The 24,916-nt window shown below is 40.7% G+C and overlaps 1 protein-coding gene across 1 annotated transcript; it reads right to left on the bottom strand.

Moving 5' to 3' along the window:
• Positions 1–14,482: 14,482 nt before the first annotated feature.
• Positions 14,483–23,040, bottom strand: skap2 (src kinase associated phosphoprotein 2). The gene is made up of 13 exons (XM_034101542.2): positions 22,922–23,040; positions 22,458–22,563; positions 22,341–22,366; positions 21,882–21,980; positions 21,033–21,113; positions 20,627–20,710; positions 20,366–20,490; positions 19,941–20,004; positions 19,728–19,823; positions 19,468–19,542; positions 18,171–18,283; positions 14,812–14,914; positions 14,483–14,695 (listed from the first exon to the last, which is right to left on the bottom strand). The coding sequence occupies exons 1-12, from the start codon at positions 22,959–22,961 to the stop codon at positions 14,822–14,824; spliced, it is 1,002 nt and encodes a 333-aa protein (XP_033957433.1). The 5' UTR covers positions 22,962–23,040; the 3' UTR covers positions 14,483–14,695; positions 14,812–14,821.
• Between the last annotated feature and the right edge of the window lie 1,876 nt (positions 23,041–24,916).

Here is a 24,916-nt window from a genome sequence, read left to right as displayed (position 1 = left end):
TTTGAAATGTTTTCTGGCCCAAACACATACATTCAAAGTACATAAACATCCTAAAGACTAGATTTGGTTACTGGTCAAAATTCTCCTGACCTCAGTATTTCTTAAAATCTTTATTTGAATCTATGCAAATGTATGTGGTTATATCTGTTAAGTAAATCACACTTTCCCCACAAGGTTTAGCCCATGCTAACAGGACTCTGTAACAGAAAGGCTTTATTTGTGACGCACAGCACCGTGAATTGAAACATTTACCCTGCTGGTGTGAGTCTGAGCTGTCCAGGACTATTGACTTCTCTTTAATGGTCTGTGACTCCGGTCCACTGGCCGTTAACCTTGAGCCAATGTAGCCTAGCCTGTCAGTACGGCTCTGCAGCCATGACAACACCGACACATTTAAACCCATCAGATCGATTGGCTAACAGCTCCCTGCTCCATGTTGCGTGACCCTGAAAGGGTAAAATGGCGTAAAAACATAGGGAGCGAGTAAAATCCCTCCTCTCAGGCTCGGTCTTTAGCTGGACATAATCACAACCGTTCAGAAAACTACAAGATCAAAATCATGTTTTAATTATTTTCACAAATAGTCTAGATGGAAATAGGGGTCCACGCGCACCCCTCGGAATTTTTTATGCCACCTGATTTTTCTTAATCCTTAAAGTGTCTACTTTCAGAATCTGCCAGGTACCAAGCTGAAATAATGTCCGAAAGGCTCCATTTTTAACCCTTTATTGCACCTAACCCAAAACCGAAACATTACAATTTGATGTAGCAAGAGGCATAACCTTTGAAGTAAACAACATACAGAGACAAATGAATACATTTTTCCCTACAATTCTGACCCTAGGAATTCAATGGAATGGTTATTTTTGACATTTGACAACATTTTGACTGTATTTCTGGACAAAAACAGCAAAAAATGCAAAAAATGTGTGTCTGACCAACTACTTTTTTATTTTTCAAACACAGAGTGAATATTTGTTGACAATCAGTTTTTTTTCAATCCTCCAAGTATTTATTTTAAGATTATATTGGGTGCCAAGCTGAAATAATGTCCCAAAGGCTAGTTTTAACCCTTTATAGCACCTAACCCACACATCGAAACATGAAAATAGAATGTAATGTAGAATGTAGGCATAACTTTTGAAGTAGACAACTTACAGAGCGAAATTAATAATTTTCCCACACAATTTTGATCCTAGGAATTCAATGGGATGGTTATTGTTGACATTTGACAACATTTTGACTGTATTTCTGGACAAAAACAGCAAGAAATGACCAAACGTGTGTATGACCAACTACCTTTTCATTTTTTAAAGTGCATAGTGAATATTCGTTCACAATCAGTTTTTTTCTAATACTTTAAGTGTTTATTTTTGGATAATATTGGGTACCAAGCTGATGATGTTGGTGACCGGGGCTCGGCAGTTAGTTGACAGTTGGTTGCCGTTGGTTACCTGGTACCTGGCTACCTGCAGATGGCAGTCTCCCACTGCTTTCTTTGGGAACAATCTCAAGGATTTTCTTAGTAAGTATTATTAATAATTATTATTAACTATTATTAAGATATACCTAATAGTCATATACAAGTAATTCTTCAACAAAAGGTATACAGAAATCACATCTGTAATCTTGACTAAGTAGTGTTGGTAGCTAGCTAAATTGGTAGCTAGCTAAGTTGGTAGCTAGCTGAGTTGATAGCTAGCTAATGTTTTTCAGCATTTTCAGGCTGATTACTCACTACTAACAATAGGGAAAAGGAAAAAACATTGTATTCTTGACTATAGTGTTGGTAGCTAGCTAAGTTAGTAGCTAGATAATGTTTTTCTTTATTTTCAGTTTGATTACTCATACTAACCATAGGAAAAAGGAAACATTGTATACTTCATCATTTGGTCCTCCTCAGAGTGTTGGTAGCTATCTAATGTTTCTAATTTCTTTATTCAGGCTGATTACTTCATAAACTGCTGACAATGGGAAAAAGGAAACATTGTAACACAGCTGAAGTGCCTCTAAAGAGGATTAGATCGATAACATGTATTTTACATGTCTCAACTTCTGAGTATGGTAATTGTATCATGCTCGGCAAATGCAAGGGGGGGCAAGCGAGAAGCTATCGTATCTACACAGTGTTCGTGATATGAGACTCTGCGAAACAGCCACCTCACCATACCGCATGAAGGATATTTGTGACCAAATACCATTGACGTTAGAAGGCTTGCCTTTGGATAAAACTGGCTATCATCAAAACTGCTACAAAACCTTCACAGGGAAATTGGATCGTTTAAAAGTGTCAAAGGCTTCTACATCTGGTGAATCATCGTCATCGATAAAGGACTCCCTACGCCATCCCAAATGTCTCTCAAGTCAAACTGAAGGGGCTCGGTGATCCTTCTTGTTCCCAAATCAGTGTATCTTCTGTGACAAAACAACAACCAAGTTCAAGGGGAAGACTGAAGAGCTAAAAAAGTTTCAGAGTTGGAAACACAAAGAACCAGCCTGGAAAGTTATCGAACCTAGGGCGCAGGAATTGAAGAAAGAGGATCTTTATCGCAAGGTGCAGGGCAAGGACCTCTTTGCTATGGAAGCTCAGTATCATCCAATATGCAGAAATAACTTCAACAATGACTACCAAAACCATGAGCGTGGAAGGAAGAGAGGAAAAAAGGCAGCAGACAACATTGACAGCCCGCAAGCCCGGAAAATGGCAGCACATGACAAGTCCTATTGTGTAGTAAAGGATTACATTCTTAGGAATGTGGTTGAACACAAAGAAGTCGTCCAGCTAAGATCCATGTGCAACTTGTACAGGAAGACACTGGAAGGTGAAGGTTTTCCTAATCCTGAATACCGCAGTGAGAAAAAACAAAGACATATCTCGTGAACTCACATTCTCAAAGGTACCACACCATGGTTGTCTTGAGTTGAACCTTATATACAGCTCAAGCATTACTGTAGATGAAGCAGTTAAATGTGCGTACAAACTTGGAACATCTGATCAACTACAAGAAGCAGCACTCACCCTCAATTCTCACATTAAAAAGGCATTCAAAGAGTCAAAGGAGCTACCATGGCCCCCAACTGCACAGGAGCTGGATGCTGTGAAAATGGATGAACTGCTCCCAGAGCATCTTGTACACTTTCTGAGCTCAGTGGTGACTGGGACACTTGATGAAGAAAAGTGTGAGAAGACGCAGAGGCTGGTCTATTCGATTACACAAGATGTGTGTCGAGCAGCAACTAACAGCAAGTGGAAACTCCCAAAGCACATCCTCCTGTGTGCCACACTTCGGCACCTCTATCGAAGCAAACAGGTGAGTGATCAGCTAACTTATTGCTTATGAGGTACATTGTCATTGCTCAACTATGCTTCATGCAGGCATTTTATATTGATAAAAAAACCATTTGTTTATCTTTACAGCTCACAACCATCCTTTCACGACTAGGACACTCAGAGACATATGACTTCAGTATGGAACTTGAGACAGCCATGGCCAAGGCTTTTGATGAAATGTCCACCAACCTGACCCCTCAAATCATCACTGGCGAGGGAAACACTGTTTTTCACAGCGAGTGGGACAACCTGAACAGAATCACCACCAACGTTCATGGTTCAAATGTGGTAAACAGCGCCGGGGGAATCATGATTCAAGAAGTGAAGGAGAGCCATGTGAGTACCAAGAAAAGGACCCTTCCTCTCTATGACAGGTCATCCAAGATGAGAAACCTTAAGATCACGCCTCCCGAGACGCTGCCAGAGCTGGCATTCAAAAGAGTTGACCCCAAATTCCCCAAGAATGCCAACTTTACCCCTCCTGCTGAGAACCAAGTGTCATATGATGCCTCAATGTTGCAGTACAACACCCACCTCCTCAGCAGATGGTTGAGCAGCCAGGGCAAGCAGCAAGTGCCTGGATTTGGTGGTTTTATTTCAAGCACAGGGAAAGTGCCTCCTAGGAAATCTACCATCGACTTTTACACCCCCATCAACCAGCCCATTACAGACAACGCAGTAGTGTATGAGCTACTCAAGAGATCCGAGGCAGCAACTGAGGAGGTTGGACAGCCATACACCATCAACACGTTTGACCTGGGAGTCGTCATGAAAGCCTGTCCTATAGTATGGAAGTACGAGGAGGAATTCAGTAAGCATGTGAACCTCATTGGCAAGTTCCACACATCCATGAATTACATGGGCAGACTCACTGGGCGCAAGTGTCTTGGAGCTGACTACGCCGAGATCCTCATAGAAGCTGGCCTCGCAAACAGTGGTTGACTGAAAAATATCCTGAGCGGGAAGTCATATGCCAAGGCTCTCTTCAGTCTGAAGGCGGTCACAGAGGCACTCGAACGGTTGCTGTTCAATGTTTTTTCTAGAGGAGGAGAAACCAGCTCCTGGACCAAATGGTTGCCAAGCACCATTTTGTGTTCTCTACAGATGTCTACCAGCCAGATTCCATCAAAGCCCAGGAGAGGCTCAGACGTGGCTCTTCTGAGAAGCGCATAATTGATGGTCCAAACACCCGGAGGTGTAGTAGTATTCATTTACTTTGTTTGATTGTTACAGGTCCAGACTTCTGAGATCTATGAACTGCGATCCAACCAGGAGGAGACAGACAGCCGGATTGTCCTGTACCTCCACCAGGCTGTCAAATGGGGGTACAAGTCCAGTGTGGTGAGGACACCTGACACAGACATCCTGATGATCCTCCTCAACCTCTCCATCTACCTTGACCACGGCTCTGGCAAACATCGCACACTGATAAATGTGACAGAACTGTCGGAATCACTGGGCCCTGACTACTGTAGCACACTGCTGGGATTCTACGTCTTTACTGGGGAGGACTGTACCAGCGCTTTTAAAGGCAAAGGCAAGGTGAATCCCCTGAAGAAGCTGGAGAAGACTCCTAAACTCCACAAAGCTTTCAGGCAGCTTGGTGCAGACTGGATGGTCACTGATGAGCTTCAAGAGGAGATGGAGAGCTTCACATGCATTATGTATGGCCAAGCACGGATGACATCAGTTGACACAGTACGGGTGAAAATGATGAGAAAGATGGTCGGCGCTGACAAAGTCCTGGACTCTAAGTCAAAAGTAGACCTGGAACGCCTGCCTCCCCCCAAGGTCTGTCTCATTCCACATGTCCAGCGAGCCAACTACAGAGTCGCCTTCTACAAGAGAGCAGACAAGGCAATAATCGAGAGCCCAAAACCACATGATCCAGGCATGGGCTGGGAGAAGACAGGAGAAGAGGAGGTGTTGGAACCGGTCTGGGCAATTGGACCCATCCTCCCTCCTTCTCTTGTTGAGGTACTGGCTCAGAGAGCAGAGTCAGAAGAGCACGCAGCTCTTGACAAGGTGACCGATTACGCCAACAATAACTTGTCTGTGGGTGAAGTGAATGGAGAGTACGAGCATGAGGATGAAGAGCTGGAGATGGAAGAAATTGAATTAGAAGATCTCTTCAGTGACGATGAGGATGATGAGTAGTTTAGGTCAGCAAGTTGGTAGTGACATGAAAAGGTAAATGTATTCATTGTTCAAGTTGTAATTATATCACACTTTACATAATCTTTCATGTTTGATTTTGGTGCAATAAAGAGTTAAAAATAAACCCAACAACATTTTATTGAATCATTTCATTTCATTTAAAGGATTAGAGAAAAACTGATTGTGAACATATATTCACCATATGTGTTGAAAAGGTAGTCGGTCATACACACGTTTGGTCATTTCTTGCTGTTTTTGTCCAGAAATACAGTCAAAATGTTGTCAAATGTCAACAATAACCATCCCATTGAATTCCTAGGATCAAAATTGTGTGGGAAAATGTATTAATTTCGCTCTGTAAGTTGTCTACTTCAAAAGTTATGCCTACATTCTACATTACATTCTATTTTCATGTTTCGATTTGTGGGTTAGGTGCTATAAAGGGTTAAAACTGGAGCCTTTCGGACATTATTTCAGCTTGGCACCTGGCAGATTCTGAAAGTAGACACTTTAAGGATTAAGAAAAATCAGGTGACATAAAAAATTCCGAGGGGTGCGCGTGGACCCCTATTTCCATCTAGACTAAAATGCTTTAGCTCATTTTAATCTAATTAGTATGCTTATTGTTTGATACATAAAACAGTAGAAGATAAGATAAGGGGAAATGGCCCCTCTGGGAGGAGCCCATCTGCCTCTGAACAAGTCAGCATGCCTTTCTGCAGCGACAGCTCGAATATACCTCACCTGATGTCAGTGGTCACATGCTTTACTTACATTTCCCTCTGTCATGTAATTAAAACGGAATCCCCAAGAGCCCAAATTCCTTTTTCAACAGTTTTACATTTAAAGAAATAACAAATTGTCAAACTCGAAATGCAACAATGTGAAACCCCAATCAGGGTTCGTTTACTGAGCTGACTGCACAGAGCCAAAAACAAATGGAAGTATTGAGGGAGATCCGCTCCAGCAGATGCAAATTACAGATAAATCAGAGACTGCTCATGCATTTTAAGTGCCACATTATACAGAATCCATTAGTAGCAATAGGGGTTCAGCACCACTTGAGATATTAAATCTTTTTGCCTGCAACTCAGTGAAATCCGGACGAGTCAATATCAGAGAAGCCCAGCTGCACTGCCAATAGATACGGGATGAGACCGACAGGAAGGATGCCAGAGTTACACACCAACAACAGTTATAATGGCACTGGCTGGTGATATGTGTAGCTTTTTATACAGCAAGACAATACCATGAGTCAAGGTAAAGAGCAAAGTAAAGGATATGTTGGTCTTGGGTTAATTGAATTGTTAATAACATGCGCCTCATCTCCGAAATTGTTCAAGGTCTCTCACATTTTATGCCAAAACTAAGCACTGATTTACTGAGGGCCATTAAAAGATTCAACAACCTGACAGTCAAAAAATGATTTTTTTAGATGTTACATCTGCCCTTGTAGGTGTGTGTGTGTGTGTGTGTGTGTGTGTGTGTGTGTGTGTGTGTGTGTGTGTGTGTGTGTGTGTGTGTGTGTGTGTGTGTGTGTGTGTGTGTGTGTGTGTGTGTGTGTGTGTGTGTGTGTGTGTGTGTGTGTGCTCACAACCAACCCATCCTAACACCTCTCTCAATCTGGAGGAAAAAGGCTTTTTCTCAAGGCTGAAACATTTTTCATTGTCAGTCTATTGTCACAGATGGAAATGAGTTCACTTAAGAGCTATCCGTCATTTATCAAACCCAACAGCCCCGGTACCTTTTCCTCGATTCAGCACGGTTTATACCTGCAATTTCCCCTCCACATGCTGTCGCCTTTTGGTGCATGGCTGTAGCAATTACTGGGAACGGGTGAGTGTACTGTACCGAAGCGAGCAACAGCTTCTCGTCTCCTGGAATCAGGACTGATAAGCGTGAAACCGAGCTCCTCTGCCTTCAACACATGAGCCTGGGGGAGAACGAGGTAATTGAGATCACTGCTTCATAATTTCATGAAATAATATGGTGTGTAAAATCAGACAAGTTTCCAGTTGCAGAAAGATGAGCCTTGAGTAAGCAAACCATGTCTGTATATGCATTCACAAACATTCTGTGTTCAAATAGATATCTTCATATGCATACTGTACACGCAGGGCCCTAAAGGTTACAAATGAGCTCATACAAAAGTGAAAGAACTCGTAAAAATGTGGGTATTGTAAGACACCTTTAGTGTCTATGATGTATTTTGCTCATCCTTATGATTGTGTGTCTTTGCACATGGGAACAGCCCCTGTGTGTCACAAGATCATTGTGTGACTAACAAGCCGTCCAGACTACAGTCGTGTTTGAGATGAGGAGTCAGGTAGAGGTGGAGCTCTTTGGTCAGTGACAGTAAAGACGCAATGGTGGCAGTGAAACGACAATAGGCGGATGAAGAAACAAAGAGTGAAAAAATAGAGGGGTAGAGGGCACCGTCTCTTGAGGCCTCTGTGCTTCGCTGCCAGTGTGTGTAAATCAGCAGGCAGCTCACGGCTGCAATGAGGTAGAAAATAAAAAAAACATAAAAATGTCCAAGTGAAATAGGAGGCAAGGAGAAATCTTTTATGATGAGCCTAAATTCTCCTTACTCTGCAGTAGATTCACCGGCCGGCTCAGCTTGTCTTCTCCAGACACCGTCCATCATCACTGTCTGCATAAAGCCACAAATTACTCAAATTACCCCACCTGCTATTCATGTAATACATATGTAATGAGTACCCTTTATTCACATGATTATCATTCATGATATGTTAATAGGGCCCATGTCAAATTCATTAATATGCACATGAAATTATGTGGACTGTCTGAAGTTCTGCAGATGTAGTTTTACACATAAAGTACAAGGCAGAGATGTATCAACATGTTTAAACTTGTTGTCTTAAACATTTTGAATCAATTGAGCAGAAGTTCATTCTTGACAAAAACAATCAATCAATCAATCAATGTTTATTTATATAGCCCAATATCACAAATGTTACATTTGTCTCAGTGGTCTTCACAGTGTGTACAGAATATCAGTATGACAATACGACACCCTCTGTCCTTAGACCCTCACATCGTACAAGGAAAAACTTCCGAAGAAAACCCAGTTTAAAGGGGAAAATGGGAGAAACCTCAGGGAGAGCAACAGAGGAGGGATCCCTCTCCCAGGACGGACAGACGTGCAATAGATGCCGTGTGTAAATTGAAAAGATAATACATTTGCAACATAGGTAGTCCAAATGTTTGGAAATGCATGTGTGTATAATAGGAAGATGAATCCACGAGGATATCCATCCAGGACCCCAGCCACTCCATAGGTTTCTTACAAACTTTCAAACAACTTCCAAGGTCTTCGTCAGCAAATATGGTTTGTGAGTTCCTTAATTCAAAACTCAACACCATAGTTACGTCTCTTTGTTCATTAATCTTTGTTTTACATAGCCTACACTGCAATAGGTTCAATGTAGCCGCTGCTAATTGCCAATCATCTCCATCAAACGCCCAGCAGAGATTCCTACACGCTTTTTCCACAACAAACAGTAACATCATGAGCGATGAGTTGTGTTGTTTAGCCTACCGTGTTTCACATGTTGTGGCAGTTTGGGTCCAGTCCAGTCTGCTGGCATTAGTGATTAGTCACCCATAGTATTCACAGGTAACTAAATAAACCAAAAACTAATAACGCCTTCGAAAAATTGTGCTGACGTCTTCCTGTGATAACCAACTAATGAACAGTGTATGCGAATGACTCACCTGGGACGCCATTTTAATTAGCAGACGAGTCAAGGCGTCAAAATAAGACCACAAGGCTTCAAAATAAGAGCATATGAAGTAGAAAGGAAAACGTGTATTTGTCAACTAAGCTGAGACATAAACCGAAAATGTATGGAATTTGTTATCAGTTATACAAAGGAGAATGATTCATACAATCAAATGTATCCAATTCCTTTACATCTTCTGACTCTTAGCCATTAAGATAAGCATTAGCTCATAGTTATTTACATCAGTGGTTCCCAACATTTTTTGTCTGGTGTAGCCTACCCATTGAGCTGGTCTCCATTCAAGTACCCCCTCACTCATCTGTGATGATTCACCTTCCTTTTTTCTTGTATACATCCCTTTGTAATCATATGTAACCCAACTGCTCCTTAGATGAAAATCCCTTGCATAACTCACCCTTATTATGCATTTTAACTTGACATTTACACTTACAATAATAAATAATTATACAATAATGAAAATAATAATATTAAGACTCACTTCTAGCAGTTTCAACATATGTTGTTAAGAGAGCTTTTAATGATACACTTGAGCTTGCTTGTCTTTCATAAGTATTGATAGCTCTGGGGGCAGGACACCAGAATTATGAACATTTATTTTAAATGTTTTTTGTATGGAAATGTATTGCAATCCGTAATCTTTCTACGTACCCCCTGCAGCCCCTCAGGTACCCCTAGGGGTCCCCGTGCCCTCGGTTGGGAACCACTGATTTACATGTCCGCAAGAGGTTTCCATGTTTTATTGAATAGATTTATTGCAGCTTTTTGACAATGGGTGATCAAAACAATACATTATTTATATGTCAATATATTTTATAAAAAAGATATTTAGATACATTGTGAATAAATATTTGAACTGCAAAATACATATTAGTTTTAAAAAAATAGCGTGCTGCGGTAACTGTTTTTTTACCATGCTATGTTTTGATCATATGCAATTGTTGAAGGTCAGTCAGGAGCAACTGCCAACACTATTACAAGGATAGCTATCAACACGTAGGCCTACAGCACATTTTTTAAGTAACATGAGAGAAGGTCCAGCAGGCCAAGAGGCCAAACCCTCTCTCAAAGAACTGTGAGTGCATCAATCAAAACTGCAACATGATTTACAGCATGTGAAGGGAAACATTCATGACCAAAACTGACAAACTACACTGACACTGAAGCAGAACAGTGGAAAGTTCAAACTTACCACAAGGAACATTTAATATAAATACTATATCAGTAGTTGACAAATACTTATGCTTGACATCCAACAACAGCAGAGGTGGCTTGGACTTGTTTAAATCTCTCATGAGCAGCAGCCAGGAGTTTAGAACAGGTATCTCCTATTGTACCATTGTACCATTGTACCAATACCTCCAACCCTGAAAGAATGTTTTGGTGGGACATCAGAAATTGTGTGAGTTATTTTTATTTAATTTTTTTAATTTTTTTAAGTGTTATAGTGATGTACTGCACTATTTATCTCCTTACACAATTGTCTTAATGCCTTTTTAAAGCCTGACGTACATTGTAGAGAAATATAAATCGACACTTTTTGCCTAAAACTGTCCAATTGGAGAATTTGGATGCTTTAAAACTCAGCTTGAATGACTTGTGTGTAACTATTTCTTATAAACTCCTCAGGTGATTAAAAAAAAAACAGCTGTTATACTGAGCATGTTACCTTAGTGCCCTCAATGGTGACCCTGAATCAGTTTTGTTATTCTGTCCACCTCAAGACCATGGTCACTCTGTAAAGACCATCAGCTCCTGGCGGACCCCGGGCACTAAATAAGCTCAGGTCAGCTTGGCTGGCCCTGTGTTCAGATACATACCACAGATGACATTAAGTGGGAGTGATGGCAGCAATCTGCTATCCAGTGACTCTGTTTGCTCAGCAAGCTCCTGTAACTCAACTCTCAAATGTGTGCTTCCTATGTCATGGGGCTGTATTACAAAAAAACTGCTAAATTAAGAGCTGACATTCAGATTCGACCTCATCCTGAATGTGGGATACAATCATCTAACTCTGAGGGTGGCAAGAGTGAAGTTTCAGTTTACACAAGATTGACAGTTGTGAGGTATAAGAATGTTACAGGAACAATGTGGAGACGGCTGCAATTACAGTTTATGCATCTTGCACATCTCTGACCCGCCCTGATTGCAAACTATCCTCCCAGACCATCCAGGGTCATTACTCACCTCACTAACTAGTAGAGTAAATCAGTAGCAGAGCGCTGAACTGATATTATGGCACAGCCAGAGAGTAAACAGGACCAGAGTACAGAGGCTGGAGCCTTATAAATAATCTGCGAGTAGAAAGAGCAGGAGCGAGGCGTGGGAGATGTTTATTGCAGGTGGACAAACAACTGCCACTTTGATAAGAGTGATTTATCCTGAATGACATGTCAGCACATAGCTCTACTCTGCCTGTGACAGCCTGGACTGCCAATCACACATCCTGGGACAAGAGACCTGTTTGTAACAATTGTGCATACATTGAGTGAGAGAGATGACAAGCACCTTCATCAGTGGAAAGTATAATCTGTGACATGATGGTGATCAAGGTAGCATCCTCTTCTGGGATGATGGGGATGTTTTAAAGGCCAGAAACGACACTGTCAGGCAGTGGAGCCACCAGCACCTGAGACATAAAAGTCTTCCCTCGACATCACTGTCTGCAGCTCGCAGAAGGCAATTAACAAGAAGGAAAAACAGACACTGAAAACGTGTGAGAGAGATGGGTGTGGTGCTTGTAATAAATGGCCTGTCTAGACCCATATTTACTGGCCTGCCACTAACCCTGGCTTCCAGCTCAAAATATTACACATTATATATTGAAAAATCACTGAAAGGCACAAAAATCGAAGCCTCAAACTCCAGAAATATGAATTTCAGGGCAGCCTGTCATAAATGTTCGTTAGCTTTCACTTTAAATACCCAATGTCTTATTCTCACAATGTCATAAACTAGCTGAGGAAACCTTAATTTGTCAGCTGCCATGAGTTATGCTAACAGAAACTGACCTCAATTAAGAGTGACTTGCATTTAAAAAGTGTCTATTTCAGATTTTAAGATTTAGACCGGTTGGGAGAGGCTTTAATGGAATGCTGACAGAGGGCAAGTTGGAGAGGTAATACATTTCCTGTAAAATGCCAGTGGTTACCACATAAATAAGGCAGTGTTATTCCTGACAGAAACTCTCTATGAAGCTGTGGTGATCTACGGCTGAATGACCCGGTTAAAGAGCAGCAGAAACAGCTGACAGCTTGATCAAGATTACCTCTCTAAAGTGGTATAGATCAAGTCTTTAGCCTTCCCACCAGCCCCAGGGGTTAAGGTACACAATGGTGATGGTACACGATAATACTTAACAAGGAGGAACAGCTATCAATGACAATATTATATTGTCCCTCCCGAGAGTTATTTACCCAGAAGGTATGCAGTATGTTTGTTATTTGAAGTATATTACACTTGGCTGTGTGAAAATTGAACACCATAAGCTCTAAATTGTCAGTACAAAATGGATTCTGTCCTGAAGGGAGATTTGTTTTATATTTCCATCACCTTTCTCAGCAAATCTGAATTTTATTTATTATTACTCAGCAGCTCAATCTATATATATTTGACCGGTAAAAGTGTATCTTTATGGCTGCAAGTATTAATTAGTGATATTCTGGTATCATTAGTGTAATTTAGTGCCTACTAGATTAATGGCCCGGTGGCATTTATCTATGAAACATTATATCTTGATGTTAAATTGCAATAAAAGAACCTGTATATTCCGAAGATATAGCTGTCCAAATCTAACGGAGGGGGAAGGGGGTGTAGTTGACTTCCATTAAGGAAATCCTTTATTGGCACATAAAAATGAGAGGCAATATTTAGCCTTACTTGCCTTTGGCAACCTAACCCATAGCCTAACATTAAAAAGAAGACTCTTAGCTGGAAAGCTACGTCAGCCATAAAGAAATATTTGTGTTTATGTTTGAAATCCACAACTTAACATTAGCACCAAAACATGCGTCATGTGTTACATAATCTGCCTTAATGATGGAATTGCAGACACCATCAGTAATGGCATTTGGTGATCACTGGATTTCACATCGTTTCACTACATTCCTTTCTTCCCCTAAAACAAAGCATTTTCTCCCCATATCCAATGTAGCATATTCAATAACTAATTATGGTAATTCATTACAGCTCCAATTAGCAGAGAGGCTTTATCGCGGCACTGTACCATAAAAAGCAGGATTTATGTTGGCTTTGAATGTCACCCAGAGGACAGGCGACTAGCTCATCACTCAACAGCAACAAAACAGAGACAGGAGCAAGAGAAAGAATAGAGGGAAGAAGCAGAGAAAGATGCAGTGAGTTATTGGTTAATGAGCACATTTTCCTTTACATTTATCTTAACCTTGAGAAAACCTTGACAAGGCCCCTTTTGTCTGCAGAAAACCAAAGTTGGAACAGGTTACCCTGATAAATAAAATTGTAGTACAACTTTGGTATTTCAGTAAGGAGGCCGTAATTTTTTTACAGTATGTAACCTCGGCGGGATATGCCAATAGCTACCACCACGCCTGCTGTCAAACAGCCCCTCAGAGGGTGATAAGCGCCCTGCTATCTGTGTGGCTGTCTTATTAGTGCACCTCAGCCGTTTCACTCGGGCACGCAGCACAGCCAACCATCTGCCGCGCTGTGATCCTCTGCCCAGCAAAGTCTCTCAGGTGTCATAAAGAAACAGCATCCCTTTGAAGCTTGGAACAAAAGTGCTGACCAAATGAATACATCTAATATTTAAAAATATATCATTTTTATTTAAAGGGGTTGTGTAAACAAATTTGGTGTACACAGAAGATTTCATATTGACTTTGGCCTGATATCATAACAGTAGGTAAACAATTTGATTAAGTATGCTTAACTATTATTGATACATGTTCTTTTTTCCATATGTATGCATGTTTATTCCCTCAAGAATGTACTGCATAACTTTATTTATTTTAAGGTATTTATGTTTAAAACATTTTCCTCTTGCATCTTGCCCTGTCATAATTCAGTATGCAAATATCATATACAAAATTGTGTCCCACTGCAATCAAAAAAACCTAGCATGTGGTATTTCTGCCTTGAGCACCTCTGTTACAGATGTAGAAATGTGTGACCTCTGAAGAGACTCTATTGCCACCTTGTGGCTTAAGTCCAAGGAATACAAATAACTAAAAGAATGCTCTGACACAACAGATATGTTTGAACGTTTATTAATCAAGCCATTTGCAAAGAAAAACACTGACAAAAGTAAATTATGAAATGGTATGTGAAAACGGTTTTGAGGATGGGAAATAAATACAAAAAAGAAGTTCAGAAACTGTAGGAAAAAACTCTTTAACATGTATTTCAGTCAGATGAATATGTATGTTACCCAATCATCCATCAGTTGGAGTGGATATGGAAGATCCTGTAAGTGACACAATGTACCAGTTACAATAAAACAGATTATCACAGTTATATATTTCTTAAAATAACTAAAGGTGTAAGATATTTCACTGCCATCTTGAGGTCTGAACAACTTACATGGGTGTGTTTATATAGCGTAAAGCTCCATCAGGTAATCTTTGGGAACGATTCCTATAGATCCGTTCTTTTCTCCGACCCACCAACCACAGCTCTGGTACTCCTGAAAACAAAGTGGAGAAAACACTAATTTCCTCTTGTCTCTATAGACAACACTGAGCAGCAAACAATTGTTCTAAAATAAATAGCACTATCAATGATCACACCACAGGCTGAGGTTTTTCTTAAAATTAAAAATATTATCAGATGGTAAAACTCTAGAGTTACAGAAACCAGCGGTCTTGCTTTGGGACTGACTGTATGTCTAACAGAAGTCAGAAGGATAATGGTGCCCTGGTGGCACAGGTTAAGGCTGCCCACTGTGACTGACAACATCCCGGGTTTGTTACAGGTCACGCACTCTTGTTTCCTATCATCTTGATACCATCGTAATACAAACACAACCTGTTAAATTCACAAAGTTTCTTCCCTTTCACTCCTACATCCCAACAACAACTTTAAATCTCCTGGTCGCTTTCCTGCCTCTATACTTACTGTTGGTTTCAAAACCGCACACACATCCCTGCTCCTGCACACAAAAACCTCAGTGTGTGTAAAGCACATCACATATAAATCTGTCACAGCATGACAAGTAATAGCTCCAAATGGCTGTCAGCATGCTGAGATGTGAGGGGGACACTGGGAGGAGAGATCTGAGACAAGAGGAGAATACCCCTCTCCCTCTCTGGCCAAGAGACTGACCTCACATCAAAGTCCTCCAGGACATGAATCAACTCTGGAGATCACGTTCTGACAAGGCTGAAGGAAAAGGAACCTGTGAATGTTCAAAATCTATGCCAAAACTCGGGGACGAGGAGGGACCACATCTGTGTCCAGTTATTCCCCAGAGAGAGTAATAAATGTAAGTGATATTATGGTAGTAGAAGAAGATTACGATAACAATAGTGATGGCTAGGATTGACTGTCGTCTGGTGATGGGTCATTCATCACGTCAGATAAAAAAGTACTGTCCATGTCAAATATTTATACACAGGACTGGAATATAATAAAAAGTAATAAGTACATCTTAATGATTAGCAGCAAATTGAAAAGGAAACAAACTTTTAAAAAATAACTAATGTGTCAGATTATTAAAACAACACTTCACACGTCCCTGAGGGATAATATGGCAGCTTGAAATGAAGTGTGTAGTGCAAGACTGAGTGTGTGAGTGTGCACGTTATGACTTCCTGCAGCCGGCCTTTGAAAAACACCAACACCTCATTGTGTAGTTCTGGCTGACAAATAAGACGTGCTTGAGTGAGTGCGGGGTAAAAACATGAGAACACATATACAGAGCTGTGGAAGACTAATGATACCACACACTGTGACAACACATACATTATTAACACACAACTGGATAATACTTATGTCCCATAATATTATTACCTCTACCTAATGAAACGCTCCACAGCTGATCCATCAGTTTGCAAACGTTTTTAATGTGATGAAGTGAAAACATCATGGGCACACGGACCACAGCAGCAACATGTTTGGACAGTGTTTACTTTTTTCCACCCATCCAGCCACTTAAGTTAAGTGAGATGTTACATCTCCCGATTAGTTTTATGTGCTGTGACTTGAGGGGGGGGGGGGGGGGGGGGGGGGGGCGAGGGGGTGGTGCAGCATATCCGGATAACACACTCTCCTTCACTCCCGGTCAAGCCCTATAATCAACACCCAGGTCCTGACTGGGGGGTCTCGCAGCTGTAACACTACAGCTATTTCTGGTCTGTGAAATGGGGGAGGGACACAGGGAAGAGGGAGAAAGGAGAATGAGGAAGGAGGGAGCGACTGGGGGAGTCGACTGTCCCTTCAGCTGCAGCTGGCTGCTGCAGTCCAGACAGGTTTTATGGTCATTGCCCTCGCAGCAGGCCACAACCCCCAACACCAAGGTTTCAGCTAATGGCACTCCCAGTCTGAGTGAAAGGGCAACTTGATTCTTGGTCCTTTTCCACATGAAGAAGCAGTCGTAAACAGGCATTTGGCCAGTGAGCATTGATGGTGTCTGTCTGCTTTGTGCATTTGTTTCCTTCCATTAGTGCGGAATCAATTAATCAATTAGCTGGTCCACAGAAGATTAACTATTTTGAGAATCAAGTCAACTATCAAATAAAATGTTTGAACATATGCATATTTCTTATCCTCAAATGTGATAACTTTTTTTTTTCTTCTTTTAAATTGTATCTTTTACTGTTGGTCAGACTAACATAAATTAAAGAAGTCCTTTAAGGCTCTGGCTATTGGTATTTTACACTATATTCTGAAATTAAAGACGCCCTATACTCTTAACTAAAAAGCAATGTAATTATCAGTGTAAATTATAAATAAAGTTTTTTTTAAATAATGTTCGAAATTCATCATTTACTTCATGTTTTTAAGTCTTCATTTCTTTTAGGTGCCACTAGATGGCAGACTTGAATCTGGAAAAGGACCAGGCCGGTTGACAAAGTATGTCTCAGTTGACTTCATGCTCCTGAACCCAAACAGCCAGTGCATATTTCCCACTCTTTTTTTGTTACACAAACTACAGGGTCGACATGCATCTTTAAAGTAAAATAAACCTTGACTTATATGTAGGATAATGTTCAAAAACAAGCTTGTTGAATGTTTCACATCTAAATCTAAATCCACAATTCATATGAACCAGTTAAGCACAAAAGGGCTCCTGTTTAGTTACATAATGAAGGTAAAGAACGGCCCCTCAGTTCTCAATACCTGGCACTCATGCCATATAGCCGACAAGCCTCGGAAATTGTGCGTCCACTACACGTCCTCACCTGCTCTGAAACAGAGTGGTGGACTGAGCCTGGGTTTCCTGAGAACACACATTCCTATTTGGCGAGGTGAGAGAGACGTCTGAGAGGTGTGTGGGCTGAGGGCTGCTCACCGCCTGGACTGGCAGCAGCGGCAGCGTGCTGAAACAGTCCAGATGGAAGTGATGGAATGGCGCTGTGTGCCAGCTAAGCCCAGTCTCCGCCAGCAGCACTAAAACAGTTTCCGTTGTGACACAACTAATCCCCATCACAGCGACAGAGAGAGAGAACCAAGCTTAGTCTGCCCCTTACCATCAGCCGTCCACCCCCAGGCGGAGGGCCAGGTGCTGCCAGTAAAGGATGTGAACAGTCGGTTCCTCTCAGGGCCTAGAAACAACTCACTTTAGGTGGTCTGAGACCAGCAGAACCACCCTGTCTACAGACCGTACATCTCTGGCATTTCAGTTGGGTTTGAGCTCATCCCGGCTTCATTATCCAAAAAAGAAAACTCCCAGGGAAAAATCAATATTTAACATCTGACAAGCAGGGTTCCCCTAACCATACCTTGCTGAGGATGTAGATGGCATCTCCACGCTTGAAGGTTAACTCATCCGGTTGGTCCCCTGAACAGTCCCATAAGCCCTGGTAGAAGTTGGGGTAGTCTGTGCTCTTATCAACTGGATGGAAAGGGAGAGAAGTGATAACAGTTTTATTTTCGTTAGCGATGAAGACATTAAGTGTACAGGTAGGACACAGCAGTGATTGTCTGTATGCAGAAGGACCAACAGGAGGCAGTGGAGAGCCTTAAACAGAACTGGAGGAATTGCCAAGTTCATACTATATGCTCAATTTGAGTATTTATGTTAATGCTGGCAAAGTAACATAGTGAACATAGTCTGCATGCAGACTAAGAAAACACAGATTTTTAAACGTGCTGTTGTTGGTCACCATTCTCACGCAATTCATTGCACAACAGAAATTAAAGGAGTAGCTCACCACTGAAAAAAAGGTTAAAACTGCATCAACCTGCAGGGGCTGCTAATGAAAATTAGCCTGTTTGCCTAACACTGTCACATTTACACAAAAGGCTTGAGTGCTCATGTTAATTATGACCATTGACCCTTCTTTAAAAAATATAATAATGATACATTCTCAGTTTTATGTCATTTTAAACCAATCCTTTGTAGAGAAAGCTATTATAGTCAAAATAAACAAATCAATCTCAATATGCTTTTTTTTGTAAAACAAGAGTTGGTTTGCCTTTAGACAGTGTGCATTGCATAATTTATTGTTTTTATAAAATGGTAAAAGTATGGTAATTGTTGTTTTATTGATTGCAAAACATGTTAACTAAATATCACATTATAAAATGCTGTAACAATAGTTAGTAGTATTACTAAGCTAGTTTATTGGCAGTTAATGTTTACCGCTCAGCTTATCTATTGATCTAAAGGGTGGACCACTTCCTGTTTGTAGGACCCTCAGTGTGTGATCATGTTGTGGGAGCTGTTGTAATGTTTACATAGAAACATTTGAAAGTTAGGCTGCTATTTTTGCAATTGCAGAACTTTAACGCATCACTTATTGTAAAAGGGAAGTTGGCTAACATGGCCAAAAGTTATTTCCAGCATTGTGTTAACTTTCAGTGGTGCATGTTCACAGAAACTTCCTCTCTAAATGTCACTTATTTTTAGCTGTAGCTTAGAAGGTTGATTTTCAACTATATGTGGCTGAATGTTATTTATTGACCACAGTCTCATCCTATCTTGTCTTTATATGTACATAGGGATCGATACTACACTTTTAAACACAAATCAAATATACCACTCATATTTGTTCATTCCTAAACATGTTTTTCTACCTGCAGCAGGAGGAGATGGTTTACTGGCTGGGTCGACCTTTGGAGGAGGCTTTGCTGGAGTGGGCAAGTCATCCTCTGGTGAAACAGACAATAAATGGATAGACGAGTGTGCTATGACTTATGATTCTCTGACTAATTAGTAGGCAGAGAAATATGGATTGTTAGAAAATAAACCCTTATTATCAAGGAGATGCATGTAATTTGATGATTTTGTGAGGGACAACAGATATCATCACAGTGACACAGTGTGTAGATCAGACCTGGGAGCTCTTCATAGATGTCTTCGTCAATCGGCTCAGACGCAGGTATATCAACATCATCGTACACATCCTCATCATCATCTTCTTGGATGATTCCTGTCAGGGGAACAGTTTGACTAATGCGTACACAAATATTTTTTGAGATTACTGACCAGAAACAAATTGAGTTTGAGCATACTCCTGATCATTCTTTATGAATTAAACAGTTCAAACCTTTCAAAACAAAGTCTATCTGTTTCACCCATTCCTCCGCCTCTCTCACGGATGACGCACAAAACTGTCAGGAAAGAGAGAAATGAAAACTGCAGTCAGTTCAATATCCAGTTGTACATATATTAATTAACATAAGCAAATAATACTGCATTTATGCATAGCAAAATGTTCCGTATGGAAGAGCCTGAATGTTTGAAACACTCATTTAGACTTTTTAAATATGCGTGTCAGGTTGAGCCATTGCAAAGGCAGCAGTGTAAAATGAATGAATAGGTTTTTTTAAATAACGGCTTAATGAAGTGCATGTAAACACATGCCTTGCCAAATTTTAAACATGGCACATCTGAAGTACAGATTTGTTATTCAATTAGTTTGTGCACTTAGAAACAGAAGTGACTCAAATCATCACCAAGAGACAAGAGCACCTGATAGACTCGCTTGTCTGGAGCCGTGATTTCAAAGCAGCAGTCTTTCTTTGAGTCTTTCCGTAAGGTGCTGTTCATTTTGACAGTGTATCCATCGATACTGAACTCTCCCTTCTGCTGCTTGTCTGGTTACAGGAAATTAAAAACATCATTATTAATAGTTTAGATGCAACAACTGCAAAGTCACTGTCAAATGCAGAATGCTAAATATCTAACCACTTTTAATTTTTTTTAATTAAAAGGAATTAAAAATGTAAGAACCTTTCTCACTGCCATAATAATAGAAGGTATGCTGGCTTAGAGCGCACCATCTCTTCTGCCACTCGGTGCCGAAAAAGCTGTGATCTGTGGAGAGAAAACCAACACAAATCATAACCTAGAAGAGGTAGATCATTCTCTGGTTTAATTAGAGCTCTGTTTTGAAAAACAATGTGAAAATGCCAATGGAATTTTTGGTTTACTATCATACAATACCTTACATTTAGGAGGAGGTATCATTATTTTGTCTTAATAAATGGCTGGCTTATATTAAATGGATGCTTTGCCAGAAGGAGGACATGTAGGTTAAAACATATCAATACATTTCTGAGGAGCTTGGCAATTAAAGTGTGCAAAACGCTCTCATTAAAAAAAAGGGTAACACGTATCTCATCATCAGAACACCCACCCTTTCTGCGCTTCTCAAGGTATCCCGCTTTAAAGACAGACGTCAGGTCCTGAGCCGCCACAGGTGGGGACTGCTGGGCACCTGGAGAACAGTTGAGGAAACCCATCATGTTTTTAATGATGTATAAGTGAAAATGACATTATGTTTTCAAAATGTTAATTATAAACAGATTAATTTCTGACTAACTTCATGTTCTTCAAGTATGTGGTTTATTTGATTGACTGATGTGAAAATAAGTAGCAGAATCTATGGAAGCTCTACTACGCAAGGTTTTGCTTCTCACTGGAGGCGATTCCCCTTGCAGCGTGCAACTTCAATGCAAATGTTCAACTGCTGTGTCAAAGTTGCTTTGTGTGAAAGAGCAGCCATAAAACTGGCATCTGTTTGCAGCCCATAAACCCCAGACCCCTAATAGCCATTATCACAAGGATATCCCTGATACTCTATTTTTAAAAGTAAATATAACATATTGCATCGGTTGCCCCAATGGAGCGTACAGGGTTAACTGGGCTACATGGAGACATGTTTTTTTCTCAAACTACAGCAATGGCAGTAATGTTCTGTCCCAAGACTGGCTGGGAGCAATAAAGCGTGCTCTAGCTGTCAAAGGGGTGGGGTGAAAGAGGTGGTGGGAGTAGCACTAGTGCCCCCAAATTGCTTCCCAAGTATGTTGCCAAGTTACAGTTGGAATGTCTCCCTCATTGTGCCACTCAAAGTCACTTTTCCAAGGAGCAGACACCGAGATTTGTATATGTTCATGCCAAGGTGCAATTTTCAATACTTTAATCCACCACTTGTTAGCAGTTAGCAAGTCAACGTTTGGACATCTGCTAAGTGTTTGTGGCTTACCTTCGCCAACGTCTTCATCCTTGTCTGTGCGCTCTGACTGCTGCGAGCCTCCATCGTTGTTGCTGTCAACTTCCTCCTCGTCATCCTCCTCATCTCCACCTAGAAGAACAAACTGTTAATGGTGCCTGTTATATTGTATCCCAATGGCTCCCAACCTGTTGTGCATATCCATGAGATTTATTAATTGCATTTGAAGAGGTATATTCCCTTTTGTGGCTGTTTGGAGAAGGTTTAAAAGCACAAAACAGTTTTTTGAAAAAAAGAAAATACATTTTTGGTGTATCAGGAGGTATTTATTTAATATATTCAAAGTTGTTGATCATATCTTTTAAGATAAGATAATACATTTCAATGGGTTTATCCTGATATTAGTGACCCCTCAGATTCATGCCTTATGTGCTTAAAACACAAGGTTGGGAGCCACTGGTACATTTAATAAAGTGTAAGACAAGCACTCACTTCTGTCCTTGAAATCGTGTGGGAAACTGTTGAAGAGAAAGGGATTAAATGTTAAAAACGTTCATATTTTCCATTAAAATTATTTGTACCTCAATTCTGATCTGCAGAAAGACATACCCCAATTTGAGCTCTTGAATCCGTCTGATGAAGGCATCCCTCTTCTCTTTTGCCTTCTTGCTGAGATTTTCCCCTTTTAATCCATCAGAGATGAAATATTCTAGGTCTAAAAAAAAATCAGATAAAACATTCATACAATCTGGTTCCACTGTTTTGGTAGACAAAAACCAGGTCTTCTACTGGAAAACATATACTTTTCAAAAGCACAACAACACGGTGTGCAGCTTCGAAGTGCAACTGTTCATTGTTTGATACTGATCAGCACGGATGAAATAGCACCACGGTGGTGTGTTGACATGATGCAGCTAGACTGAAGTCTACCTGACTGAAAGCGTTGTTATGAGTGTGTGCTTCCTCTTTCACAAAACGGTCCCTTAAAAGCTGGACGTGGTGACAAAAGCACAAAATAAACACGGAAAACCACCCATTGTGTGCAGATATGCGGTAACTTATAAAGATTTTACCTGAGATGAGCGTCGTTAGCTCCTCGGGAATCGCACGCATTGTATTGAGAGTTTGTTCCTGGCAGCGGTGACCGTCCGGCTGGGAGACTTCACACACGGAAGCAGCAATGAGTTGAACGACAAGGAAGTTAAAGTTCTAATTATTATCTGACCACATACTTCCGCTGTAGAAAACCCCCTCTGAAACCTGCCTGTTGTTCAACATCCACACTGACGTTTATTGGTCTATCAGCCTTTGTGTGTATAGTTTTGACTGCTCCTGCACGTGGAGTCGATGCTTTAATGGAGCAATGGGTCTTTCCAGACCTATAAAGTCAGCGGATAACACATGATCATATTTTTTGATTGATACCTGATAATATTTCTCTGGCACTTAAGTCTGTGACTGGACACATTGGCGGTGTCTCTTTTTTACAATGATGCAAGCACTTTGGGCTTATGAATATGTCAACATTGTAAATCCAAATAGGGCTCATTAATAGTTGAGGAGGCCATTATATAAAACTGTTCTGCAGGTTTAGGAGCCAGTTTTTAAAAAATATTTGAGCAACAGATGCTTGAGAGAGCCCATTTAACTTTTGCACAGTTTTTTCCTATATCACATTCAGAATATTAATCACATTAGTGAGACATTAATTCATTTTGTAGTGGACAATCAAAGACTAACACAATGTTCCTTTCTAATGCAATCAATGTACAAGTCCTGGCAAAAGTAAACAACAAAAAGCTCACCTTATACACCAAGTCAACCCTGTGCCTCATGGTGTATTCAGTGAAAGCAGCTGGGTGTCATATTGTTTATAAAGGTGTCAGTCATTCATTAGTCATCTTTTGACAGTGAGAATCACCCAATCCAGCTTTAAAGGTTCAGCCTTTGAACTGAATAGCCTGTTGTTGTGGAGAAATGAAACAGAGATGTCAGTGCAGCTCTGGAGGGGCTGAAGAGCTTCAGCTCGTGCTTTAGCTGCAGGTGCTGCACGTTGTTTGTCAGTGCTGTCAGGCCAACCAGTCCCACATCCAAAAGACTCTCCTCCAGTTTTAACTCAGCAGCTTTAGAGAGACTTTAACACCCACACACACTCTGGTTAAGTTCGTAGAGCCTATTGCTCTGTCCTTTTTTCTTCACCAATGTGTTTTGGACCCAGTAACACTCTCTATGTTGTTTTCTTTATTGACAGTGATAGAGTTGTTTACACTTTTGCTTTATGTATTTTTTAAGTGTTACAATATTGTTGATGTTGATTCATTCTGAGAAAATTTGAACCAGCTCTATAGATCTTTGATTTATTGTCATGTGATTTACAATCACAAATGTCTTAATCCAAACACAAATTTTATAATATCCTTCATGGTATTGTTTTGCATTTGCTGATGTCATTTCCTGTTCAGAACCGAGTAACCAAGACCTTCTTTATGTGCCACAAACCCTCTGAGGTCATTCAAAACCTGACCCCCTCCTGACCTGGCAGTAGTTCCTCTCTGCTTGGAGAGGAGAGGAGAGCCAGCTTGACCTTTGACCCGTGTGTGTGCATGTGTGGAGGGAGGGATCTGCTGGCACAGGCTTGTATCTAGATTCCCATAACGCTTCATCTATTTTTCTAACATGCTTGAACTCCTTCCTGTGGTTGGTTCCTCAGATTTTATGATTCTTAACATGTTGGTAATTTACTACTTGACCAAGCTGCTCCAAATTACCATCATATAACAAATAAAGAAAATTATATATTCAAATTCATGAATGTGAATGTTGGGGTGGTCATGGTGAAACCTGTAAAGGGGGGCAAAGCTATGCATTATATGTTTTATTTGTATGCTCATAAAGAGAAACAAAGCATGCAAAGGTATACATTGCCGGACCTTTTTTCAAATAATAAATATCAGGAGATACTTGTGGTCAGTCCAGCAGACACTGACTTGATGGCACAGAGTGCTCTGACTAAAAATTAGCTCAGTGGCCTCAGCACCAAAGCAAATCTGACCACCTGGGCTTAATCT

This window comes from Pseudochaenichthys georgianus, chromosome 16 (genome assembly GCF_902827115.2).
Source record: "Pseudochaenichthys georgianus chromosome 16, fPseGeo1.2, whole genome shotgun sequence".
Taxonomy (NCBI): domain Eukaryota; kingdom Metazoa; phylum Chordata; class Actinopteri; order Perciformes; family Channichthyidae; genus Pseudochaenichthys; species Pseudochaenichthys georgianus.
Note: the sequence above shows the minus strand (reverse complement) of the source record. Positions and strands in the feature narration are given on the sequence as shown.